Consider the following 21,993-nt stretch of genomic DNA (forward strand, 5'->3'; position numbering starts at 1 on the left):
TTGATGTCATTCATATTAAATTAGAAGGTTAATGTGGAGTACACTATTTACTTAATCAGATTTAGCCAAGTCTATTTTTGGACAAAAAAGTATCCATTTTTTTTTTTTTCATTTATCACAGGAATTCTCCCATGGAGAAACAACTACACAGGAAGTAAGCAATTTACATGACACCTTATACAGCAACAAGAGGACAAGCAGTAAAGCCAGACGTACTTACTCCTGAAAATTTTGTTAATTGGGTTTTAATTATTAATATGAATCATAATATTATTATTCATATAGCACATTTCTCCTAATAGGAATCAAAGGTTTATACATTTGCCTTTACAACACAAAATACCAAATAAGCTTAACAAGGTACATGAATGAAATGCTTGAAAAACAGTAAATCTTGAGTCTATTTTTGAAGGATTCTAGAGTGAGGGACTCTTGCACTCTGCGGGAAAGCGAGTTCCATATGGTTGGAGCCGCAAAGCTTAAAGCTCTACTCCTAAATGTATTCAGGGAGATTCTAGATACTGCTTATCTACAGATAGCATGTAATCTAGTGGGACAGTAAAGGCCCCCACACACTAACCAGATTTGGGTCAATTTAATCAGTTCCAGAATGGAATGGGCTGAGAAATCGACCCAAATCGGATCAGTGTGATGTCCCCTCAGGTCCAATGGGGGTCCCGTGCACATCAGACCTGAGTCAGAGGTTTGACTGGCATGCAGGTCCGACCTTGGACCTCCCTAGTGGCGGCGGGTCTGGGGCAATGTTCCCTCTAATTTTACGAAGGCTGTGTGCGGCTAAAGATTTTGGCTTTGCAACTTTGGAAGGAAATTTAAATTTATGTGCGTCACTGTATATAACTGGAAAATGACGTTCAGCATTTGTGTTTACTTTACTTCAAAATGATATTAAACATTTAAACATTCAAAACACAGCACACAATGTAGTTAATGGGTGAAACACACATTAATTGAGTCCACACTGCTGCTTTGTGCGCTCTGTTGTAATGACTGCGCATGCTTGTCGAGGTTGCGCACAGCTTAGAGGGAACACTGGTCTGGGGGGGAATGGGTCGCATGCGATCTACAGTATCACAAGTTATGGACCGCGTGTGATGGATTGCAACCGATCAGATCCTGTAATTTTTCAAACACAGCCTATGACATTGCAGTTAGGAGCAGATTGGCTGGTGGTTTATCACTGTCCATTTTATCACTTTCGAGCTCTGTGCATCTGGTCAATGTCTGCTATATGTGCACCTTACATAGGATATCTGAGTAAAAAATGAGCAAACAAGGGAATATTTTACAGTATGTGTCCTGTTTTTAAAAAAAAAATATACGTATACTGTAATTTTAAATGCTGACACTAGTGGTTTTCTAAATTCTGACAGCCTTTTAAACTGGATATGACAAGCTTAGATGTGATCTGTAATGAGCCTGTAAAGAAGAATATGAAATCTTTAATCAAATCTTATTTGTTTACCTCTTAGCCACTGGCCAAGGTACTTGTGCAATAACCCTAGGGACTTGATGTCCCTGGGGGGGGGGACACTTTTTTTTTGCCCTGGCTCCACTAGCCAACCACACCTTATCATGTTGCATTCCAGCATTCTGTAGGTAACCCTTTTTTGACCATATTTATTTGTGTGGCATATCTTTTTTTCTGGTAAGCTATTTTGTTAATACATTCTTTCTATAGGTTTTATTATGGTTACCAAAAATGCAAACTGTAATAGCCAAAGATTAAATCTACGGGGTTAATTTATGAAGCTCTGATCATGCTTATGCTCATTATTAAAAAGATCAATGATTTTGCTAGCAAAGCATCTTCCTTTTAAATGTGTGGTATAAACATGATCAGAATCCAAGGGTTTTACAGTACAACACTTTATAAATAAACACATAACAGAGTTATAAAATTGAATATAATATAGCAAATTCAGCCAGAACATTACATTTACAAAAACACAAACAAATGTAACCAATCTGGAAGCATCATTTGTAGTGAGATTTGTCTGCAATCATATCATAGTACAGTATAAGTAGGGACCTGGGACAATAGAAATGAAGGAGGTAACTAAAAAGTCCCAAGGACCCCCAAGGTCCCAAGTGGACACAGATAGATACAATTCAATACAAATGTAGAGGCAGTTCTAGTACTAATAAAAGTTTATGGCCGCTTGTTTTTTGTTGTTGCAATCATTACCATAGGCATATATTTGGGTTTCATTATTTAGATAAGTGGAAATGTATTCCTAGTCACCAGATGCAGTATGTTGTTGTACCCATGGGAAGGATGTCTCAGCTTCTAGGCTTATGGAGTAGCTGCTTGTAAGAAGTGGACAGATAGCTAGACAGATACATTACTGAGGCCATCTTATGGGAGAAACCAGAGACAATACTAAGGGTCTTTAGGGTGTGTGGCAATAATAGTGAGAAGAGCAGCTATACTTTATAAGAATTTGTACATTTTGGGGGAGGTTCACCATATGTAGAATAACAATCCCACAACCTCCCCATCACAGGGACCATCACATCCTCTATAATATGGTCAACACTAAAGTTTTGGAGATTTCACGGCGACACCCTGTACCTAACTAAAATTTTATAGATGGATGAAAAATGTTATGGAAAGAGGCCATGGGCGCAAAGCACCAAAATCGTGTCAGGAGCCCGGCACCATGGTGCTTGGGTAGAGAAGAAATAAAGGGACTGAGTGTATACCTGTTTCCAAGATGTATTTTGCATGCTTTTGCACTATGTGTTCTCAAGAACTGAGTGCACCTGTGGAGGTGATGCAGAACTGTACACATTTTAATGAAACCTACACTTATGACCAAAGTCTGGCCTGTAACGTGTCATTATCCCTTATATATAATTGATCGTGAACTGGACACAACCCGGTTAATATTGAACATCTTACAATAGTGTTCATTCTAGCACCCGCCATATTTGAAAACCCATGCAGTTCCTGTTCCCTGCCTGAGGTGTCTCTGTCTGCTGTGGTGTTTCAAGCACAGGTCCGGTTTGCATATCAGTGTTGATATACAGACCACACTGTGTTAGAAGCACTACAGTAGACAGCGACACCCTAGGCAGGGAAGAGGAATTGCATGGGTTTTCAAAGATAGCGAGTGATAGAATGAACACTATTACACGTTCACGCAGTTGTCAATGGAGTTGGCAAATTAAACATTTGTTTGGTAGTTGACCATTAATAATCTGCAGAGATGGTATCTGTTACTAAATACAGGTAAATAGCCCATGTGAAGTACTTTTTTGTTCTGCCATATATGTGTGCTAAACAATCCCCCACAACCACCACCCATATCTGCACCACTCCCGGCGTACTGGAGATAGAAGTACTTTTCATTCTGATCAGATATTTGTTTAGAGGAGAGAAGGGGCATGCAGGTGTGAGGGATGTGCAATATGTTCCAGGATGCATAAAAAGTATTTTATTTACATATACATTACAAATTTTGGGTATTCACCAGACAAAGTCTATGCAAAGTGCATGTGCTCAAACCACATGGTGAAGCTGCTGAACCGGTCCAAAGCAGGTATGTCTTCTACTGGATGAAGGTTTCCACTGCAGCTTCTGGTGACTCAAACTGAACCCCATGCATCTTGTGCTTGATTTGTGGGAACAAGAAGTCGCATTGGACCAGGTCTGTATGGCAGATGACCAAGCTCTCGGGTGTGCTGATGGGCCAAAAAATACAGTTGGCAGATGCACGGTTGTAATTGAGAAGGGCACTAGTAGCACAAATTCTTGGACAGTGCCTGGAAATGGCTTCAATCACTTGCTGCAGACATTGCTTGGTGTAAGAGCCCCAGTGATGGTGCACTTCTGCAACAGTGGTACTGTAGCTACTTGACCACAAAAACAGCCACCATCTAACTGGCCATGCTTTGCTCAAGTCAGAACTTCTGTGGGGGCACCTCCAACTGAGGTACACTGGACCGGTGATGTTGGTCACAATTTAGTTGCAGCTCTCCTTATCTTCCAGGAACCGTCACCTGTGTCAAAATTCTGCAAACTGCTCAAACACAGTGGTTCAGGATGGTGCTTGCTCCCCAAAAGCAGCTTGGGGTCAGTCCTGCTGTTGCAGACCACTTTTGCAGTTTTAGAAGTTCATGGTTCTAAAATGGCCTCTGTTCAGCTCCATAATGATTTTTGTGAAAATAAACATGCCAACTTCTTTTTGTGCAGGGCTGCTTATATGTACACCTCTGTACCTTGACATTTCACAAAAATTTAGCCAGAAATGGTCAGCGTGATGCAGTCCACAATATGTTCTGCATCTTATTCTATGAAATTATATTTATGTTCGTGTTATTGCGTCATTTAATACTTTTAATAATAATTTAGTGTAAATATAATAATATTGTCATATAATTAAAGCACATTTCAAAAATATTTATTACAGTCTTTCCAACAATCATCAGTATAAATGTAAGTGCGGTGTTATTGGCTTTGTAAGGTGGGTTAGTCCACTAGTCTGAGGTGTCATAGGTCTGTGGTGTCCAGAGTGGTATTACTGAAGGACATCATTTGCCTGTCATTAAGAGCAGCTGCCAGTGGTTCTTCCCCAGTTTTGCCATCTTTAGAAGGGGATGTTGCAGTGTTCTGAATAAGAAACAGCAATGTAAGATAATCTATATATAACATATATTCAATGATATTTAGAAAACCAGATTTAAAAAAGAAATCATTTGGAACTGAACTATAAGAAATTAGGTTCTAGATGCTTTTCTTATGTTTCTCTATTGCAATCAAAAATAAAAAACATCCGATGCTATGGCAACACTGCATGTCTTCTATGCACCAGTTTCTTTAAAATTGTCCTCAATAAACCATGACCACAGGAATCAGGAAAATAAAAAAGACATTTAAGAAAACATCTCATACCACACTACAGATACTGGATGGCTGGAAGAAACCAATTAAAAAAATATCTAATAATAACAAAAATGATGATGATGAATATTCAGAATTAATATCACACCAGACAATAGCAAAGACGAGCCAAGAAAGCCTTGCCTTCATACTTTGTGCAGATCAGGGTCCTTACTCTGGTTGACTTGCAGTGCTGAAAATTTCGCACAAACTTGCAAATCCACCAAAGGCCTGTATGGTGTCTCAGACCTGCGAGCGCCCTGTGCAAGGACAAGGCGGGCAGCTGACATCCACTGCTGGCACCCACATCACCGGGCAATTTCCATGGGAACGCACATGAAATGCTGGGCATTCCCATATGCAAATTGCCTGGCTGCTGTGCGGCTGCACATGCGCATAAAAACCTATGGGCAGTTGCAAACAATTGGTGCGCGGGGGACTGATTAAATCTGAATAACCCCTCAGATCTGCTGCAATTGATGATGCAGTAGCGACCCACTTATGTGTAAACATAAATACTCTTGAATCCTATCAGAATTTGTATACATAATATAGGGCTGGTGTAAGGGTGCACTCATGGTTATGACCGCTACTGGGACTCAAAGGGGGGGGGGGGCAACTAATAATTACTGCAGCCTGGGCACGTCGAGCTGTGAAGGTAGATAAATGTCCCCCTCCACAGCATGTGCCAATGCATAGCATAGTATCTTTCAACAATAATTTTTAAGCCGCGTGCCCATCCTTTCTTGAATTTGACCATGCCCCATTTTCCCCAGGCCGACAATTTGTCTTGATGGCCCTGGATGGCTTTGAACCAAACAAGAGATATGTGCTGAACTCTGCAAATCTGCACTTTCAGTTCTATGCGTGAAATAAAGAGCAATTACAGCCGATGTGTTGAACTATGCTCCAGCCACTTTCATTTAGTTGGAACAAGTACTGCAAATTGCTTTGCTAAATCCACCCGGGAAAATGTCAGATGAATTGCTAACATGCTGTGTTTTAAATGCTTCTCTTAATCCTCAGAAGGGTGACCTATGACAAGAATAATCGCCCCTACTTGTTCTCGTACACAGTGCACTAACACAATATACAGTATATAGCAGGTTAGCCTATGATTGGATGGTGAAATCTCATCACAGAACTATCACCCACTGAGACCCTGTCCTGCTTGTGCTGTCCTCTAACCACATCATCTCATGCTTATCTTGCAGGATCATTTTATATATATATTTGTGGATGTTATTAGCAATATGTGTTGAAGTCAGAGGCCATTTTTCTCATTGGCAAGACCTAGGACGACAACATGGTAACACAGGAACGCAAAATGACCACATGGATGAAAATAAACTACCATTCATTAAATCACCTGGTCAATGGAAGTGTCAAGATCCGTCTTAACAAGTATGTTTTCATAATCAGAATTCATGCTGCAAAACAAGTTTAAAAAAAGTTTTAAAATGTCAGCATATGCCAAGGGTCTAAATATTTTATGTTGTCCGGACTGATGTTCAATGTTGTAATTTACAAGGGCTCAGACTGACACTAGCATTAATGATAATCTTGTAAACTAATTACACCCGATCTAGGAGCTGATAAACCTCTCACATTCAATAAAACAATTTGAAAGGCTGGTATCCTAATCGGTGTAATAATTTTGCAGCCATAAAAATGACCTGATATCACGAAAGAGGACCTGCAATCGGGCGATAACACATCAGACCGAAATAAGTTATCTCGACTCTTATGGTGTAAGGCACCCAAAGCGTAATCCCTGATAAGTGCCACATATAGGGGTAATTTGATAGCCCCAAGTGAATTCATTAGGTTCGGTAAATTACCACAGCTAATTGGATATCGTCCTCAGCCCAAAAAAGTCTAAGTGTTAATGACTGAACAGCATAAAGATTCGACTGAAAGACAAGAAAGCACGCCTAATGTAGTATATTCAAGTGAGTACAAGATGTACCATTGAAATTGTATATACTTTAAATAGGTGAAAAAAGCTTCTCAATTAAATTATTTGTTAGAAATGGTAAAGGAATTCTCCTATGCTCCAAACTCAGTATTTACAAAGAGTAGAAATAATACAGTGAAATAAGAGGCCCATCTGCTGCTCCATATAGTGTTGCCTGTATTGACTTTTCTGGATACATTTTTTGTAGAAATCAGTGGTCTTTCTGAGTAGAGCTGTTGCAGCCATCTTCAGATCTGGGGTATCATGAGTAATTCCCCTTTCACATCGCATCTGGGTAATTGCGGGGATGCTGACATGTTGACCCGGGTCAAGGTGCGGTATGAAAGCACCAAAGCTTATATCCCATGTCGACCAACCTGGCAGTTCAACTAGTGTTATAAGAAGGCATAAACCTGGGTCGCCCTCTGTATAATGGGTGACCCAGGTTTAATGTGAAATGGCCCGAGCTAGTTTGGACCCTGGATCGCAATGCTGGATATGAAAGGGGTATATAGGGCAGATTGATCATTGAGGGATATTCTTGTTATCACTTGTTACAAATCATAAATGGTGATGCAGCCAATCAGTTCCCCTCAGTAGAATTTTTTTCTTGGTGGTACTGATAGCCTCTACCAAAAATGGGCGTGGCCATGTGTCACGAGGGGGCGTGGTCACACAAAGCTAGAGGAGTGACTAAATGACAATAGTGGCGTGGCATCAGGAGACAGGGAATGAGAAACAGGGAATGACTGGGGGTGGGTTGGCTCTTGCTTGGGGGAGAGCCGGGCAGCTTGTGCTTACAATTGTGGAGCCTGCTCTTCATGCTGTCGGTGCCGCTGATGCCTGTCAATGTGAAAGGCTAAATCAGCAGTAGCCGGTAGTTGCATACAGCACCAATCATAACGCTGGTTGGGCGGGCTGCGGATGCATTATATTTAGACTTAAAATAAAAATAGAATTGACAGTGGGTCAGGGGGTAAGTGGTACTGCGTACCTGCAACATATTTCTTACAGGTACTCCGTACCACGCCGTACCCCCTTACTTGCAACACTGGTTCCCCTCATTTGTTTGAAAAATGCTAGGAGCTGATTGGCTGGAGCACAATTTATCAATGTTCTTGTTGATAAATATTCCTGTAAGATATGCAAAACTTTATTTAGCCTGTGCAAAGGTTATACAATCAGATTACATGCCAAACATTGTGATTATTTGGAAATGACAAGGGATTTTTTTATTTAATTTGAGGAGTTTGCCGCATACCCATCAGTTATCATGATGCTAGACACAGGGAAGGGACCCAACCAAACAGTTATTCTAGTTTAAAGAATCCTTAGGTGGAAAACACCATTTTACCTATGGTTCTTCTTTAACCCTTTCACTGCAGTGTTGAGATGAACCATTTTGTATCCATGTTTGCATTCATCATATACCAATATCTTTAATTCAAATACAATGTAACCAAAATGTGCAAAAAAGTGTTACTGTAAAAAAAAAAATTAAGAAAGGGAACTAAAAGAAAACTTATATGTCACAGTGTTATGTATGTGCATATGACAAACCCCACACGTTGTCCTCAGTGAAGAGGTTAAGGTAGAAGTAGGGTAACCAACAATAATATTAAACAGAATACTCAATAGCAAAACTTCATTCTTTTAAAAGAATCGCAATGCTAAAAACCTAAACCATATTTGTTGAATGTTATAAGTAGCACAATTAAAGATAACACAGTATGAGTGGTATAAACTCAGAAGAAAAAGTTTTGTTTTTTTAATATCAATCGAGAATGTAGGGCCATGAGGAGATGGGTTACACAGTTTAATCCTGTTGCGTTGCTGTATTTAAATAGTGTTTTGTGTGCTCATTTATGTGATATGTCTTCCATTATACTTATTAATACAGGTTGAGTATCCCGTATCCAAAATGCTCGGGACCTGGAGAATTTTGGATAGCGGATTATTCCGTATTTCGGAATATTTTAATATTTCAATGATGTATTTTGAAGTATCTTGCATTTATGCTGTATAAACACATAAAATAAACACAAATATATTTTATTACCACATAATATACACACAAATATATTTTATTACCACATGAAATGCACACAAAAAAAAATTTTTTTTTCACTTTCTGGAATGTCTGGTTTTCGGAATAATTCGGATAACGGATATTCGGATACGGGATACTCAACCTGTATCATCATAAATAATACTTATGTACTGTTATGTCTATTAGTATGTTTTGATTTTGTACCAAACTGGTATTAACACAACTTTGAAACTGTTATTATTAAAAAAAAATACTATTTATTCTTACCTGGCAGAATCACTACTAGAGCTTAACTCATCAAAGGTCAGATCAATATTCAGCATAGGGTTTGCTCTAGAGTAAAAATGATATTAAAAACGAAATACAAATGGTGATTTTAGTGAAAATAGAGAAATAAGAGCATTTATACTACAGTGTGACAAAAACAGAACAGTAAACAAAAGTAATGGTAACTAAACAAAATTGTGGCAGAAGTAAGCTTTTTTCTAGATGGGCGGGAGGAATATACGAATGATTGGGAAAGAAAAACTATTGATTCACAGAACAATAGATTAAAACCTATTATTATTATTATGTAATAAACACACATTTCTTTCAATTTCATTAGCATTTAAATTATAATGTATAATAAATATTAATGTATCGGACAATGGACCTTTTTTTGGTCCATTCGCAGCCAGCGTTTGTTCGCACAGGGACCGATGTTTGCGCAGACTGTTCACCGGGTGCATGTATTGTTTGTAAAGATATGTATGGGATCAGGAGATGACAGGGAGTCAGCACTCTCTCACATCTCACATTTCTTTTACAACAGTCTTTGTAGTCCGTTATGGATGCTTTCTGGCAGAACTAATAGTTGGACAGCACCCAATTGTGCAAGTTGACCCACTTAGAAAGATGAGAGAGGTCTGTCATTTCCATCATACAGTAGGTACAGTTCATCTGTGAGAGACGGAATGTCCGGCGACAGCCCCATAACATGGATACCTGCTACAGTGAGTGCAAACCTGGTCAAGGACTACAGGAATCATTTGACCTCTATAATTGCCAACCGAGGTTATATTACAAAGTATTGATTGTTAACTTTTTGATTGTTCAAATATTTATTTTCCGCAAGAATATACAAATAAATGGTTTAAAAATCATACAATATGATTTCCTGTGTTACTTTTCCACATTCTGTCTTTCACAGTTGAAGTATAACTATGATGGAAATTACAGACCTCTCATCTTTTTAAGTGGGTCAGCTTGCACAATCGGTTACTGTCCAAATACTTTTGTGCCCCACTGTATGTCTGCAAACACGTTATCTAAGATCGTGATCGTGCATTTTGGACCATACTCAGTGTTGTGGTTTTGCTTTGGTTGATAGTATACATTCGCATCTTTCCTAAATGCATGCGTCTGTTTGCCCTGGCAACTCATTTACATTTAACACATATGGTCCCCTGCACCATGGAGACTGGGACAAGGGTTGACGGAGTGGCTGAAATACAGTAAGGGTGTTGGCATATAATGCACCCAAAAAATGCCATTGACCCAGTAAGGTGGGAGATGACTTTTGGATGCTGGAACCCTGGTGTAAGTTGCAAGCTGATTATGACGATGGCCACTGGCTCTGTCTGATTCATGTAACATCTCACTGCCTAGATGCCAGTCTTTTGTCCCCAAGCCTGTAACACAGGCGTAAAAAACATATGCAGAATACACCAATATCTCACTGCAATAATTCTAATTCATGCACTTATTATCTTCCACATTTATTATTGCAATAGCCGCCTTACTAGTTTTGCTCTAAAAAGAATTTCCCCCTGCAATCCACTTTGAATGCAGTGGCTACACTGATCTCCCCTGCAAAGCATCTCTCTTCCACTGCTCTGCTCAGTCAGCCCCTATATTCATTGCCTGCATTTTACCAAATTCAGTATCAAATACTACTACTTCCACGTGAGGCTACCAACCCTGAAGTAGCGAGAGCAGAAAGCCCAATAGAGATTTTTTTTGCATTCCCCCACTGCCAACCTACCGGCTGCTGGTATATAATGACCATCAGGATCCCGACCATTGGCCAGTCATATCACACCCAACCAAACTACACCAACATGCGGGTGTTAAGATATAAGGTAAACAGTCATTGTCATACTGTTGAGTGTCAGAGAATGTTATACTGTCAAGAATGTCAAAGTGGTCAAAGACATTGAACAGTGTACATGGTCAAAATGTCAACCTGCTTAGCATGTTGACATTTAAAACATGGACACTGCTGAATGTCGACATTACAAAATTTCAAGAAACCTTCCATATTAGCGACAGTTGAATCTCCAGCAGGGTCTTCCGGGTTCCCAATGATCATGTGTCAAGCAGGTATGGTGTAGACCTCTGACGGTGCAGTGGTGTGGGTAAGATTTCTTCCCCTATCCAGAATCACTAACCTTTACCTTCCCCCTATTGCCTAAGTCTGCGGTAGCCAACTCCAGTCCTCGGGAGCTACCAACAGTTAATGTTTTCCAGATCGCCTCACAGTATCACAAGTGAAGTAATTAGCTCCACCTGTGGATCTTTGAAAATGTTTCCATTCGCAGCCTGTGGGGGAACATCAACATCTTTCAATGGTCGCCGACCATCGAAAGATGTGGTGCATTTATCCATATATAAAGTGACTCTCAGGTCACTTATATATGCGCGCACTTTCAGACTGAAATGGGCGGGCAGCTGACATCTGGTGATGTCAGCTGCCCGCCCACGTCACCCGGTGATTACCAAGGGAACGCCCAGCGTTTTTATGGGAACACCCATGAAACAATGGGCATTCCCATAGGCAAGTGCCCCGGCCTGCTGCCCCACACCCCCTCCCACCGCCTGCAATATGTACATGCACCTGGCATATGTCATGTGCAGAAATGCGGATGCACATACGTAAAACATTGAGCTTGCATGCAAATTCGCATACGACGTACGGTCCTGTACTTGCTCCCATTCAGAGTTACAGGATTTTTTGCAGGCTGTACCTTCTCTAAAGGGATGCTCCACAAGTCTAACATTCTATAAATTACTACCAACACATACCTTATGTAATGGTATATGCTGTCCCTATATAAGTAAATGTAAATACAGAATGCGACTGCGATATAATTGTAGGATCACAGTATACTGAAGACTAGTTTTTGCAAGGCATTGGGTGGGATGCTCTTAAAAAGAAATGCAGTAAAAACCTAGTTAGCGGGGCTTTTACTACATTTGCATATGTTCTAATGCCCCTCCGCTAAGTCAGTGCTGCGGAAGGAATTCCCTATAGAAGCATATAGAAGATCCGGAAGTCCAGCACTGGAGCCGCATTGCAATGGGCAACTCTTATCGGAAGAGTTGTCCTTTGCATTAATAATCACATATGTTAGAGCAAATGCGATTATTAAGAATGTGGTACCCGTGGGGGGGAGCGATGTAGGGCAGCGGATGTTAGAACATCCCACCCATTGTGCTGTAGTGATGCGGTCGATATGCCGGTGGTCAGAATCCTGGTGGTCGAAATACCGACGCCGGAATCCCGACCGCCACAATGCCGGCACTTTGTCCCCCTATGGGCGTCCACGGCACCCATAGAGGGAGAATAAAATAGTGTGCCGAGCATAGCGAGGCACTGGGCCCACTGCATGGCAAGTGAAGCGAACCCGCAAGGGGAGCGATCCACGCCCCCCCCCCCCTTGTCGGCATTGCGGCGGTCGGGATTCCGACGTCGGTATTTCGACCACCGAGATTCTGACCGCCGGCATACTAGCTCCAAGCTTTGTGGGTAATTATTATCTCAGTTAGTAACTATTATGTGTATGGATTGTACACTGTGGTTTTTAGTTGGATTTCTGCATGTGCTTCAGATTACCTTTCTCGTTCCCCAGCACATGCAACTTGCATATTATATATCATAGGCATGAGAATGTAAAGCAGTTACATGTCAGAAACAAGACCACAAGGTATTCCAAGGTTAATATGAAGGGAAATTTGTCATTTTGAAAATACTAATCGTGGATTATTGTTTTTATTTTTCTATTTACAGTATGTACTATAAAGAGAAAAAAAAATGTATCTCCACAAATATATTCTTTGCAGCTATGTCTTACCCAAATGCGTTAAACTTATTTGTCCCTGGTATGGCTTCCACGCCGTTTACCTCTCCAGGCAAAGATTTTGCAACCTTTGAAGCTTTGACAGCTCGTAACTTCCTTTGGTGACTGTAATAATAAATATGAATAAGATGTCAGTCTGTAAGTTACATAAAGCCTTTAGGGTACACCTACAACTATTGATCTATATTCACCGCATGTATACCTTCACAGATTACATAGAAAACACTCTGAATTATTCATTCTATCCTCTGGTATTATAAGAAAACATACATAACATAATATAAAGCAGATTGCGAAAAAGACTATTGTGTGGCAATCATAAAAATAATAAACTCTTAATGTAAGGGAAACAGAATAAGGACATGTGCACTATTTGTATAGGGTTACTAAACTACATGAGTAGCACCAAGAGCTTAAGCGACCCGGGTTATTGCCAGGTTGATAATGTATCATACCGGGCCGAGGTGTGGTGTGAAAGCACCAAAACTTATAACCCGATTAGAGAAACCTGGTGATTCGACACGGGTTATAAGAAGGGCTAAGCCCAGGTTGCAGTGGCGAAATAACAAATTTTGCACCCCCTTCCCCCCCCACCCCAGTTAAGACACCCCTGTGGAGCGGGAAGGGGGGTCCGTGTGGTGCGGTTGTACCTGCGGCGCTGTCTAGAAGCCACAGTGAGAGGGGTCCCTGTGGCACTGTGTAGTGAGTTGGCGGGTCCCTGCAGTGTCTTGGAAATAACTAGTGAAGTATATACAATTGCACTTGTTGCACCCATAGGGCATTAGTCGCTTTTAATATTGATGCCTTTGTCATGTCCCACTCCTCCTCCCCAATCGGTCCTATATCCGACTCCCATTTCTCCCTCAGTTCAGACAGCCCATCCTTAAATTTATGCCGGTTAATACACTTATATACCCGAGAGACTAATTTTGTCTTTACACTGGATTTTAATAATTCTTTTATCTGGGATTCTACAAATATTGGGGGAAAGCTGGAGAATTGGACCTCAAGAGCATGTCTCAACTGTAGTAAACGAAAAAAAAGCATGTCGGGGGGTAAATTGAACTCCTCCCTTAATTGAGAAAATGACTTCATCCCATCTAATGTGTACATCTGGCTGAGAGTAGTGAGGCGGGGCTGACATATTCAAAGAAGCCAGATTCGGGGTGTCAATACCCACCAGCCAGTAACCAGGTGCTGCTGTTATGGGGCGGGAAGCTACATATTGCGTGCACTCGTGTGGGGGGTGCCAGCGGTCATTAGAAGGTGCCTGTGCATCCTCGCCCCCCCCCCCCCCCCCGTGCGCACGCCTATGCATACTTCCATGCAAACACAACCATTATGCTCTCATCACATTACACACATATGTCTTCTCATGTATTTCCATACCAGTGTTGTGTTACTGAATATGTGCATGCAATAAACAACATACAATTTGGGTCATTGGTTAATAGGTTTGAGCATGAGTTCCGTGCGGATTCTTGCTGGGCCGTGTTATACACCAGCAGAGGGCGTTTGGTCGGCTGTCCAGCCGTCCGCACGCAGGAAGACTGTGTGAACTTTGTGAGTTCCGTCCGCACACGGTAGCGTACGTGCATTACCATGCCACTCCCCTTTGTGTGTTACTCCATCCAAATGGATGTGGTGGCCTTAGAGGTGTGCCTTCGCTCACTGTGTGGCTGCGCGGTTCGTTCGTTCGCTCGGATACGTGCGAAAGCATATCCGAAGGAATGAACCAGAATTAGGTACTTGTGTATTTTGGCGGCGCCCATCGCATCGTATACCATAACGCATGCGATGGTATGCGATGCGACGCGATGTCGTTAGTTACTGTACGATGGCATACAATTTTGAAATTGTATGCCATTGTACATGGCATACAATGCCATAAGATGCGATGCGATTAAACATTGTATAAGCACCCTAATGGGTGCTTATACTATGTTAAGCACCCTAATGGGTGCATACAATGTTAAATGCACCCCCACGCCACCCCCCCCACTATAAACGTGAACCCGAAGCGTGGCGAGCGCAGCGAGCCCGCGAGGGGTGGCGGTTCGCGTCCTACGACCTTTTCACACCCCCACTATCCACGTCGGCGTGGAGTTGAGAATAGAATAGTGTGGCGAGCGCAGCGAGCCCGTAGCGTGGTGAGCGCAGCGAGCCCCGCGAGGGGACACGGATACCTTTGAAGCCCGCGAAGGGACACATTTACCTGTGAAGGTATCCACGTCCCCTTGCGGGGCTCGCTGCGCTCGCCATGCGGACGTGGATAGTGGGGGTATGAAAAGGTCGGAGGACGCGTACCGCCGCCCCTCGCGGGCTCGCTGCGCTCGCCACGCTTCGGGTTCACGTTTATAGTGGGGGGGTGGCGTGGGGGTGCATTTAACATTGTAAGCACCCATTAGGGTGCTCAAAAGCACCCTTTAGGGTGCTTATATGATTTTTAATCGTATAGGGGGTCAAAATCGCGTCGCATCGCATGCCATCGGGTACATGGCATGCGCTGCGCTCGCCACGCGGACGTGGATAGTGGGGGTATGAAAAGGTCGGAGGACGCGTACCGCCGCCCCTCGCGGGCTCGCTGCGCTCGCCACGCTTCGGGTTCACGTTTATAGTGGGGGGGTGGCGTGGGGGTGCATTTAACATTGTAAGCACCCATTAGGGTGCTCAAAAGCACCCTTTAGGGTGCTTATACGATTTTTAATCGTATAGGGGGTCAAAATCGCGTCGCATCGCATGCCATCGGGTACATGGCATGCGATGCGATACGATACGTTCATCGTACGATGTACATCGGGGGCGCCGCTATAATACACAAGTACCTAAGGTCCTATGTCTGTAAATATAATTTGATGTTACTTTAGAGAAGACACTGTACTTTTTGCTTTGTTCTATTAAATGCTACATGGTGGGGGGGCGTGGCTTGGCTTTGCAAGTAGGAGGACGTGTGCCCAGGGAGCTCCGTTACTATCCTGCCTGAATCTCCTGTCCCTGGGGCCGGTGATCCCTCACCCCTCTACACTCACCCTCCGGGGCATCTCCTGCACACCCTGCGCCGCCAGCTGCTTCTTTGTGTGGCTCCTGCGGGCTGGTGTAGCTGGACGGGCCTTCCGTTTGCTACACTCCCGGGCGCCATCTTGAAATCCTCCCCCCAGTGGCTCCGTCTGGGGCTCTGTCTGACGGCTGCTGCGAGGGTCGCCGGACTTCCTGGGATATCTGCAGCGGCAGCTGCTGAATACCGGAGGGCAATAGCACTGGTGTCCGGCCGCCCCTGAGCACCGGGCGCCATCTTGGATCCTCCCTTCCTTCATCTGCAGCTCTGCTTGGGTCCTGGAGACAGCAGCGGCTTGGGCATTCATTAGAATCTATCTTAGGTGGGGTGAGTTTGGCTGAACAGCCTGTATCCTCTACCTTCTGAACCTGTGTTGCTGCAATTATCAAGCGGCTGGACTGTCAATGAGGTCAATCTGTAAATGAACAGGGCACCATACCCACGAACTCAGATACCAAACTCCTGCTCCAGACTATACTTTACATTGGATGGCCACGATTATTGTTATTATTATTAGCTAATAATATTGTTATTATTATTAGCATTGAGCACTCCTGTTAATAAATCTAATCTGTGACTCTGCAAACTGCAAATTGTGGGGTGTGCTAGTCACCCCTGTTTGTCTGTCTCCGCACCATTGCCCCCTCCATTCCTTGAGTGGAGGATGGAGGACCCTCTTTATCAGATCATCTATGCCATTGAGGCATCTGCAGACAGACTTATTGCTTTACTAATGGAAACCCAAGGGGACACTACCTCTTCCTCCTGTATTCAAGATACATGTGTGGAGATGTCCGCGGTTTACCCTCCTGAGTGCTGCAATGCTGTGACCCTTGCATCTCCTGTGGCTGTGGAGTTGCGGGAAGTTTGCCCTCAGAGATCTGCATGTGCACCCACAGCCCCTTTGAATACCCTCCCTCGAGGTCCTATACTCGTTGATGCTTGCCCAGGAATGCCCTGCCTATACTTAAAGGCCTTTGCTCCACCTGGGAACTGCTGCTCTGTTTTTTGTGGTCGCCATCCTGATGGAGAGGAGCCTACAGCCCCTTTGAATACCCTGCCTCAAGGCCCTATACTCGTTGATGTTTGCCCAGGATTACCCCGCCTATACTTAAAGGACTTTGCTCCACCTGGGCACTGCTGCTTTGTTTTTTGTGGACGCCATCCTGATGGAGAGGAGCCTGTAGACATACCCCCTGCGCACACTGGTCTTGAGGACTGGCCGGACTAATATTCCGCAGTTCATTACTGAAAAGAAAAGGGTTTCCCTTGCTGTCCTTTAACCCGATCATAACCCTTTTTCTTTGCATTATTTTCCATGTATGTGCTGATTTAGCCGTTGCTCTGTAGCCAAGTGTTTCATATAATTTATAGGTAGTGAACTATATCCGTATACTCTGTTGGGGGAGATAACTACCCTGGGATTGAGGCCATGCTGTGCATAGTAACCTGTTTTTCATATACCTCTATTTCTACAATTTGGTTTCAGGTTATATGTTCCTCTTGCCATTATATTGTTTTTGCCACTTCATTCTGTAACTATATCCTGTTCTGTATGCCCCTGGTAATTCTCCTTTTAATATCCTCTATTTGGGTGGGTTGGTATGGGTGGGTGGGGATAGATAGTGGGGTAGATGGGGGGGGGGGTTAGGGTGGGAGTGATAGGTTGGTTTACTGTGGGCTTAGGGTAGCTGCTTTAATCAGCTATAGGCCACCAATTTATTTTCTTCCTTAGTTAATGTTAGTGTAGGTTTAGTGGGGGTAAGGTTATGGGGATAAAGTACACCTAAGTTGGGGGGTGGGTAGTACAGGGTGGGGGGTTTTGTGGGCGGGTTGCTTTGGGCCTTTTCTGGGAGGTTTTTCTTTTCCTTGTTACATTTATGCTACTGGGGATAATAGGTTCTTTAGTCTTGGCAGTGGTGCTTTCGTCAACTGACTATTCCGGGTAACAGACTCACGGATTTTTGGTATTTTGTGGTTTTTAATACATTATGTCCACATGTCTATACCGCTCTACCTTTTTATGCGTTCGACTGCTCGGATGGCACCTCCGGGTAGCTAAATGGTTGTGTACATATCCTAATTATACAGCGGTGACAACCATTCCTGCTCATCCTGCTATTTGAGTGTGTAACATGTGTGTATACTTTTCCATATGCCTGTAAATATCCTACTCTAGCTACCACATACTGTAACCCCTGAATGTACCTACTGTTACGCTGCACCTTTACTGCCTACATAAGTATTGTTTTTGGTCTGTCTTTTTTTCTTTTGAAAATCAATAAAAATCACTTAATTAAATGCTACATGGTGACAGATAAGGTTACAGTGGTAGCACATAGAGACTGTATGAGTACCTCTTGTTCATGCAGAACAGGGAGACAATCAAAATGATGATGAACAGAAGCAGGGCGCCTGCCAAGCCGGCAATAATTCCATAGAGATCTTCATTTGGACTATTTAGCCCTGGCCCATTTGGGTTTGCCTGATGATAACAAAAAAAAAAAAAAAAAACATCTGTTAGATATTCCAGGCATATGAGCCTACTATACAACACACTAGATCAACTATTCTCACTTTAATTAGCTGTCAAAAAGATTAAAAAGTTAAAAAAGTGGGATCCAACAATCATAAATAATTTTTAACCAGGCAGGAAAGATTGTGAAATCCAGGAAATTGAGGCATAAGGTAAAACTAAAACAACTTTATTAGGCCGTATTTTATAGTTCTGTTAAACTGTTCGTTATACTGTAATATTGTTAGGCACCGCGAAGGGTCTCAGCGGACTCCGGGGGCGCCGCTGTCACAGGACAGTGCCGGAGCCGCTGGACGCAGCGGGCGGCGCCATGTTCTCCCGGCTTCTGCCGGACATCAGGGCGGAAGCGTGCGGCTGACGTCACCAGCCGGCGGGGTGCGAGTTTTTGAATAATTAGCCAGCGTCTGCTGGGAATAGATGCCGGTTATAGCTCCTTGTCCTGCCTGTCAGCCTTGGTAGTGTTCCTGGTTCCCTTCATCTCCTGCCTGTTGGTTCCTGCTGTTTGAGTTATCCAGCTTGCTCCAGCGTCACAGATAAGTCAGGGGTTCTCCCTGCAAGTTTACCCTTGTACCTAGCCATATTGTTATTCTTATATTCGACCCCTGTGCATTGTTGCACTCACACTGTGTACATATTTACCAGTGCATTTAGTTTATTCTATGTGTGTCATCTTTAGAGCATTGTTGCTCCCCTGGGGCTTCTGGGGGTTCCCCGGTCCCCGTGTGGGCTTAGGTAGCTTTCCCCTTGCCATCCCTCTGCCTTGGCGGACGCGTTGTATGACGGCGTAACCAGCTCCTTCGAACGCGGCTATTATAGGTGAAGCCTAGCACCGCACGCGTCCGCTAACTGCAGCTAGAGGCAACGGAGTCAGGATGTTGGTTCGGGGATACTCCCGGGGTCCTAACAAATATGTAAAACAGCAATCGAGCTGCAAATGACATCAGCAATAAACAATGTAAACTGGAGAAAAAAAAATTACTTATCTGAGCAAACATTTCCAGAAATAAACTTTCAGTCACCAAAACATGAATTGTAACTATCATAAAGTAGAACACTAAAGCTGGAAACACAGGGCTGCCGCTAAGAATTAGCGGGCACCCCCCCCCCCCCACCCCATTGCTCACCTGGTGGTGCGGCATCACCCTCCTGCATCCCCTCGATCCCACTCGGTGTCTCTTCGGTGCACAGTGCAGCATGCAGAGCACAGAGCCTGGGACACAGAGGGGAGTGCCCGGATGATGCTGATCGGCGCTATGCAGGCTGCCATGTATGGTGTGCATAGCTGGCTGGGGAGCCGATGAGTGGGAGGCAGTGTGCCGGTGGGGTAGTGGCGCTGTGGGCAAAATTAGCTGCCTGGGCCCTTCCAGAGGCCGGGGCCTGAGACAGCTGTACCCACGGCACCCCCCTGTAGGTACACACTAAAAAGTATGCCGTATGTTTATCCAGTTAGATTCCTCAGAGAAGGGAGGTGTGACAGAAGCCAATAAGCTTATATAGGGCAATGGCAATCTGAAGATGACATTGCCCACTGCATCTAAGCCCCGGAATCTATCGCATTGTGGGCTTGGTGCATATGTGAACCATGGCGAAACCTCTGAAAACAGCATTTTAATTTTGTGGTAGGTCTACTGAAATAATTAAATCCTAGCCAAGCAAGGTGTATGTATTAGGGCAGGGGTTCCCAATCTTTTTTGATTCAGGGCACCCTAGAGAATCAGAATTTTTTTCACGGCACCCCTAGGTCCAAAAAAAAACATTTAGGGTTTATATGCGATTCTTAGCGGCAGTTATGTGGTAAAGGGCAGGATTTGTTTCTGTTTGTACACATTCTATCATTGGCAGCCACCAGCACTGGTTTTGCTCATAAATAATTAACCATTAATAATTTGAGTTGGTCCTGCACCACCAAGCCGCGGCACCCCTGCATGTGTCCTGAGGCACACAGTTTGGGAACCACTGTATTAGGGACTGCTTGGAATTATTTTAGCAGCACGAGTCAACTTCAGAACATAACATGGAGGATTTACAGACATAAGCTAGAAGAGAGTACATCTTCATAGAAAGGAGGACTACATAGCGATAGCTTATGACAGAGTGCCACCTACTGTCTCTTCAGCAGACCTTCATAGAAACAATTAAATTGCAGCTGTTGCTATACGCCAGCAGTAAATGCAATTGTTCATGTGTACACCTTTTAATGCTAATGTTTGGGGCACAAACTATGTGAGCCCCAAATTGATCAGTTACATTAATCTATATAATGTCTTCAGTATGTACATGCACAGAAAAAAAATAATAACATAGTTGCCTCCCCTCCTGCATTCTGCAGGAGACTCCCTGAAATAGCAGTAATCACCCTCTCTCCCTCATTAGTCTAGCAATCTCCCTCATTTTCCCTAGCCCACATTACACTGTTACATTTTTGGGTAATAAAGGAATGAGAGATAGATACATTTATGATGAATCATCAGCACCATTTACCAAGTATAGTAGCTCTTACTAACTGCTTTGGGGCTCATCTACATTTGGATAAGTCATTTTAAAAGATTCCGCTCTGATGTAGCAGTACACCCCCCACGCTTCTAGTCTCTTTTCACAATCTCTCCATATATGGAACTAGACACGCCCTTTGGGAGGAGCATGACACGCCCCCTCAATGGGGTACTTTGTAAAATTCTATTACCAACTATATCCTCCCTGAAACCAGTTTTCAAAAGTAGGCAAGTATGAATAATAATTGTATTTTTTATATCATGTTGAACAAATTATTATTTTCCCTGTTCTGGATTTATTTTATTTATACTGATATACTCGGGTTTTCATCCATTATATGTCCATCCACAAGAATGTGTAATAATTAATTGTTTGGGGGAAGGGTCTTTTCCGCCCTCGTATAATCTAAGAAGGCCCCACAGTTGATCCACCTCACAAGATCATTTAAATATCTCAATCTCAAACATGAAATCTAGTTTTGCCAGAGTGAGTCTGGAGTGCTGTCCCAGTCAGTCTCTTCCACCTCCTGCTATTATCCTAATGCATTAATTGTAAAGCTTAATGTTCATTATATACTCACAATGACGTAGAGGCCAAGCCTTAGAAGATTACCCAGAACAGCTTCATTACCCTGTATAATCCTTAGGAAATATAAACATAAATGACTGTGCATTCTGCCATCACTTCTATCATATACTGATACTGTATATAAAGTAAACCTGTAACATGACTATATGAATAATTCTCGTACATGCTTTTATGGTGAGATAACACACCAGCCAATCAGTTGTGTTGGAAATATGACAGTTGGGAGTTGATTGGCGGTTTCTCGTGACCACTTGTAGAAAATCAAATGGGAGCAGAGCACAATACAGTAC

General features: G+C 43.1%; 1 protein-coding gene across 1 annotated transcript in view; it reads right to left on the reverse strand.

Moving 5' to 3' along the window:
* Nucleotides 1–4,402: 4,402 nt before the first annotated feature.
* CDHR2 (cadherin related family member 2) overlaps nucleotides 4,403–21,993 on the reverse strand; it is an 83,285-nt gene continuing 65,694 nt past the window's right edge. Inside the window, exons 27-32 of the mRNA XM_083180135.1 lie at nucleotides 21,696–21,756; nucleotides 18,444–18,571; nucleotides 13,026–13,136; nucleotides 9,178–9,243; nucleotides 6,273–6,333; nucleotides 4,403–4,633 (exon numbers count right to left, since the gene is read on the reverse strand). Of these exons, the coding sequence (XP_083036261.1) occupies nucleotides 4,514–4,633; nucleotides 6,273–6,333; nucleotides 9,178–9,243; nucleotides 13,026–13,136; nucleotides 18,444–18,571; nucleotides 21,696–21,756 (547 nt within the window). The 3' untranslated portion in view covers nucleotides 4,403–4,513. The remainder of the gene's footprint in view (nucleotides 4,634–6,272; nucleotides 6,334–9,177; nucleotides 9,244–13,025; nucleotides 13,137–18,443; nucleotides 18,572–21,695; nucleotides 21,757–21,993) is intronic.

The sequence above is a fragment of the Crinia signifera genome, chromosome 4 (assembly GCF_055691185.1).
Source record: "Crinia signifera chromosome 4, ASM5569118v1, whole genome shotgun sequence".
NCBI classification, from domain to species: Eukaryota; Metazoa; Chordata; class Amphibia; order Anura; family Myobatrachidae; genus Crinia; species Crinia signifera.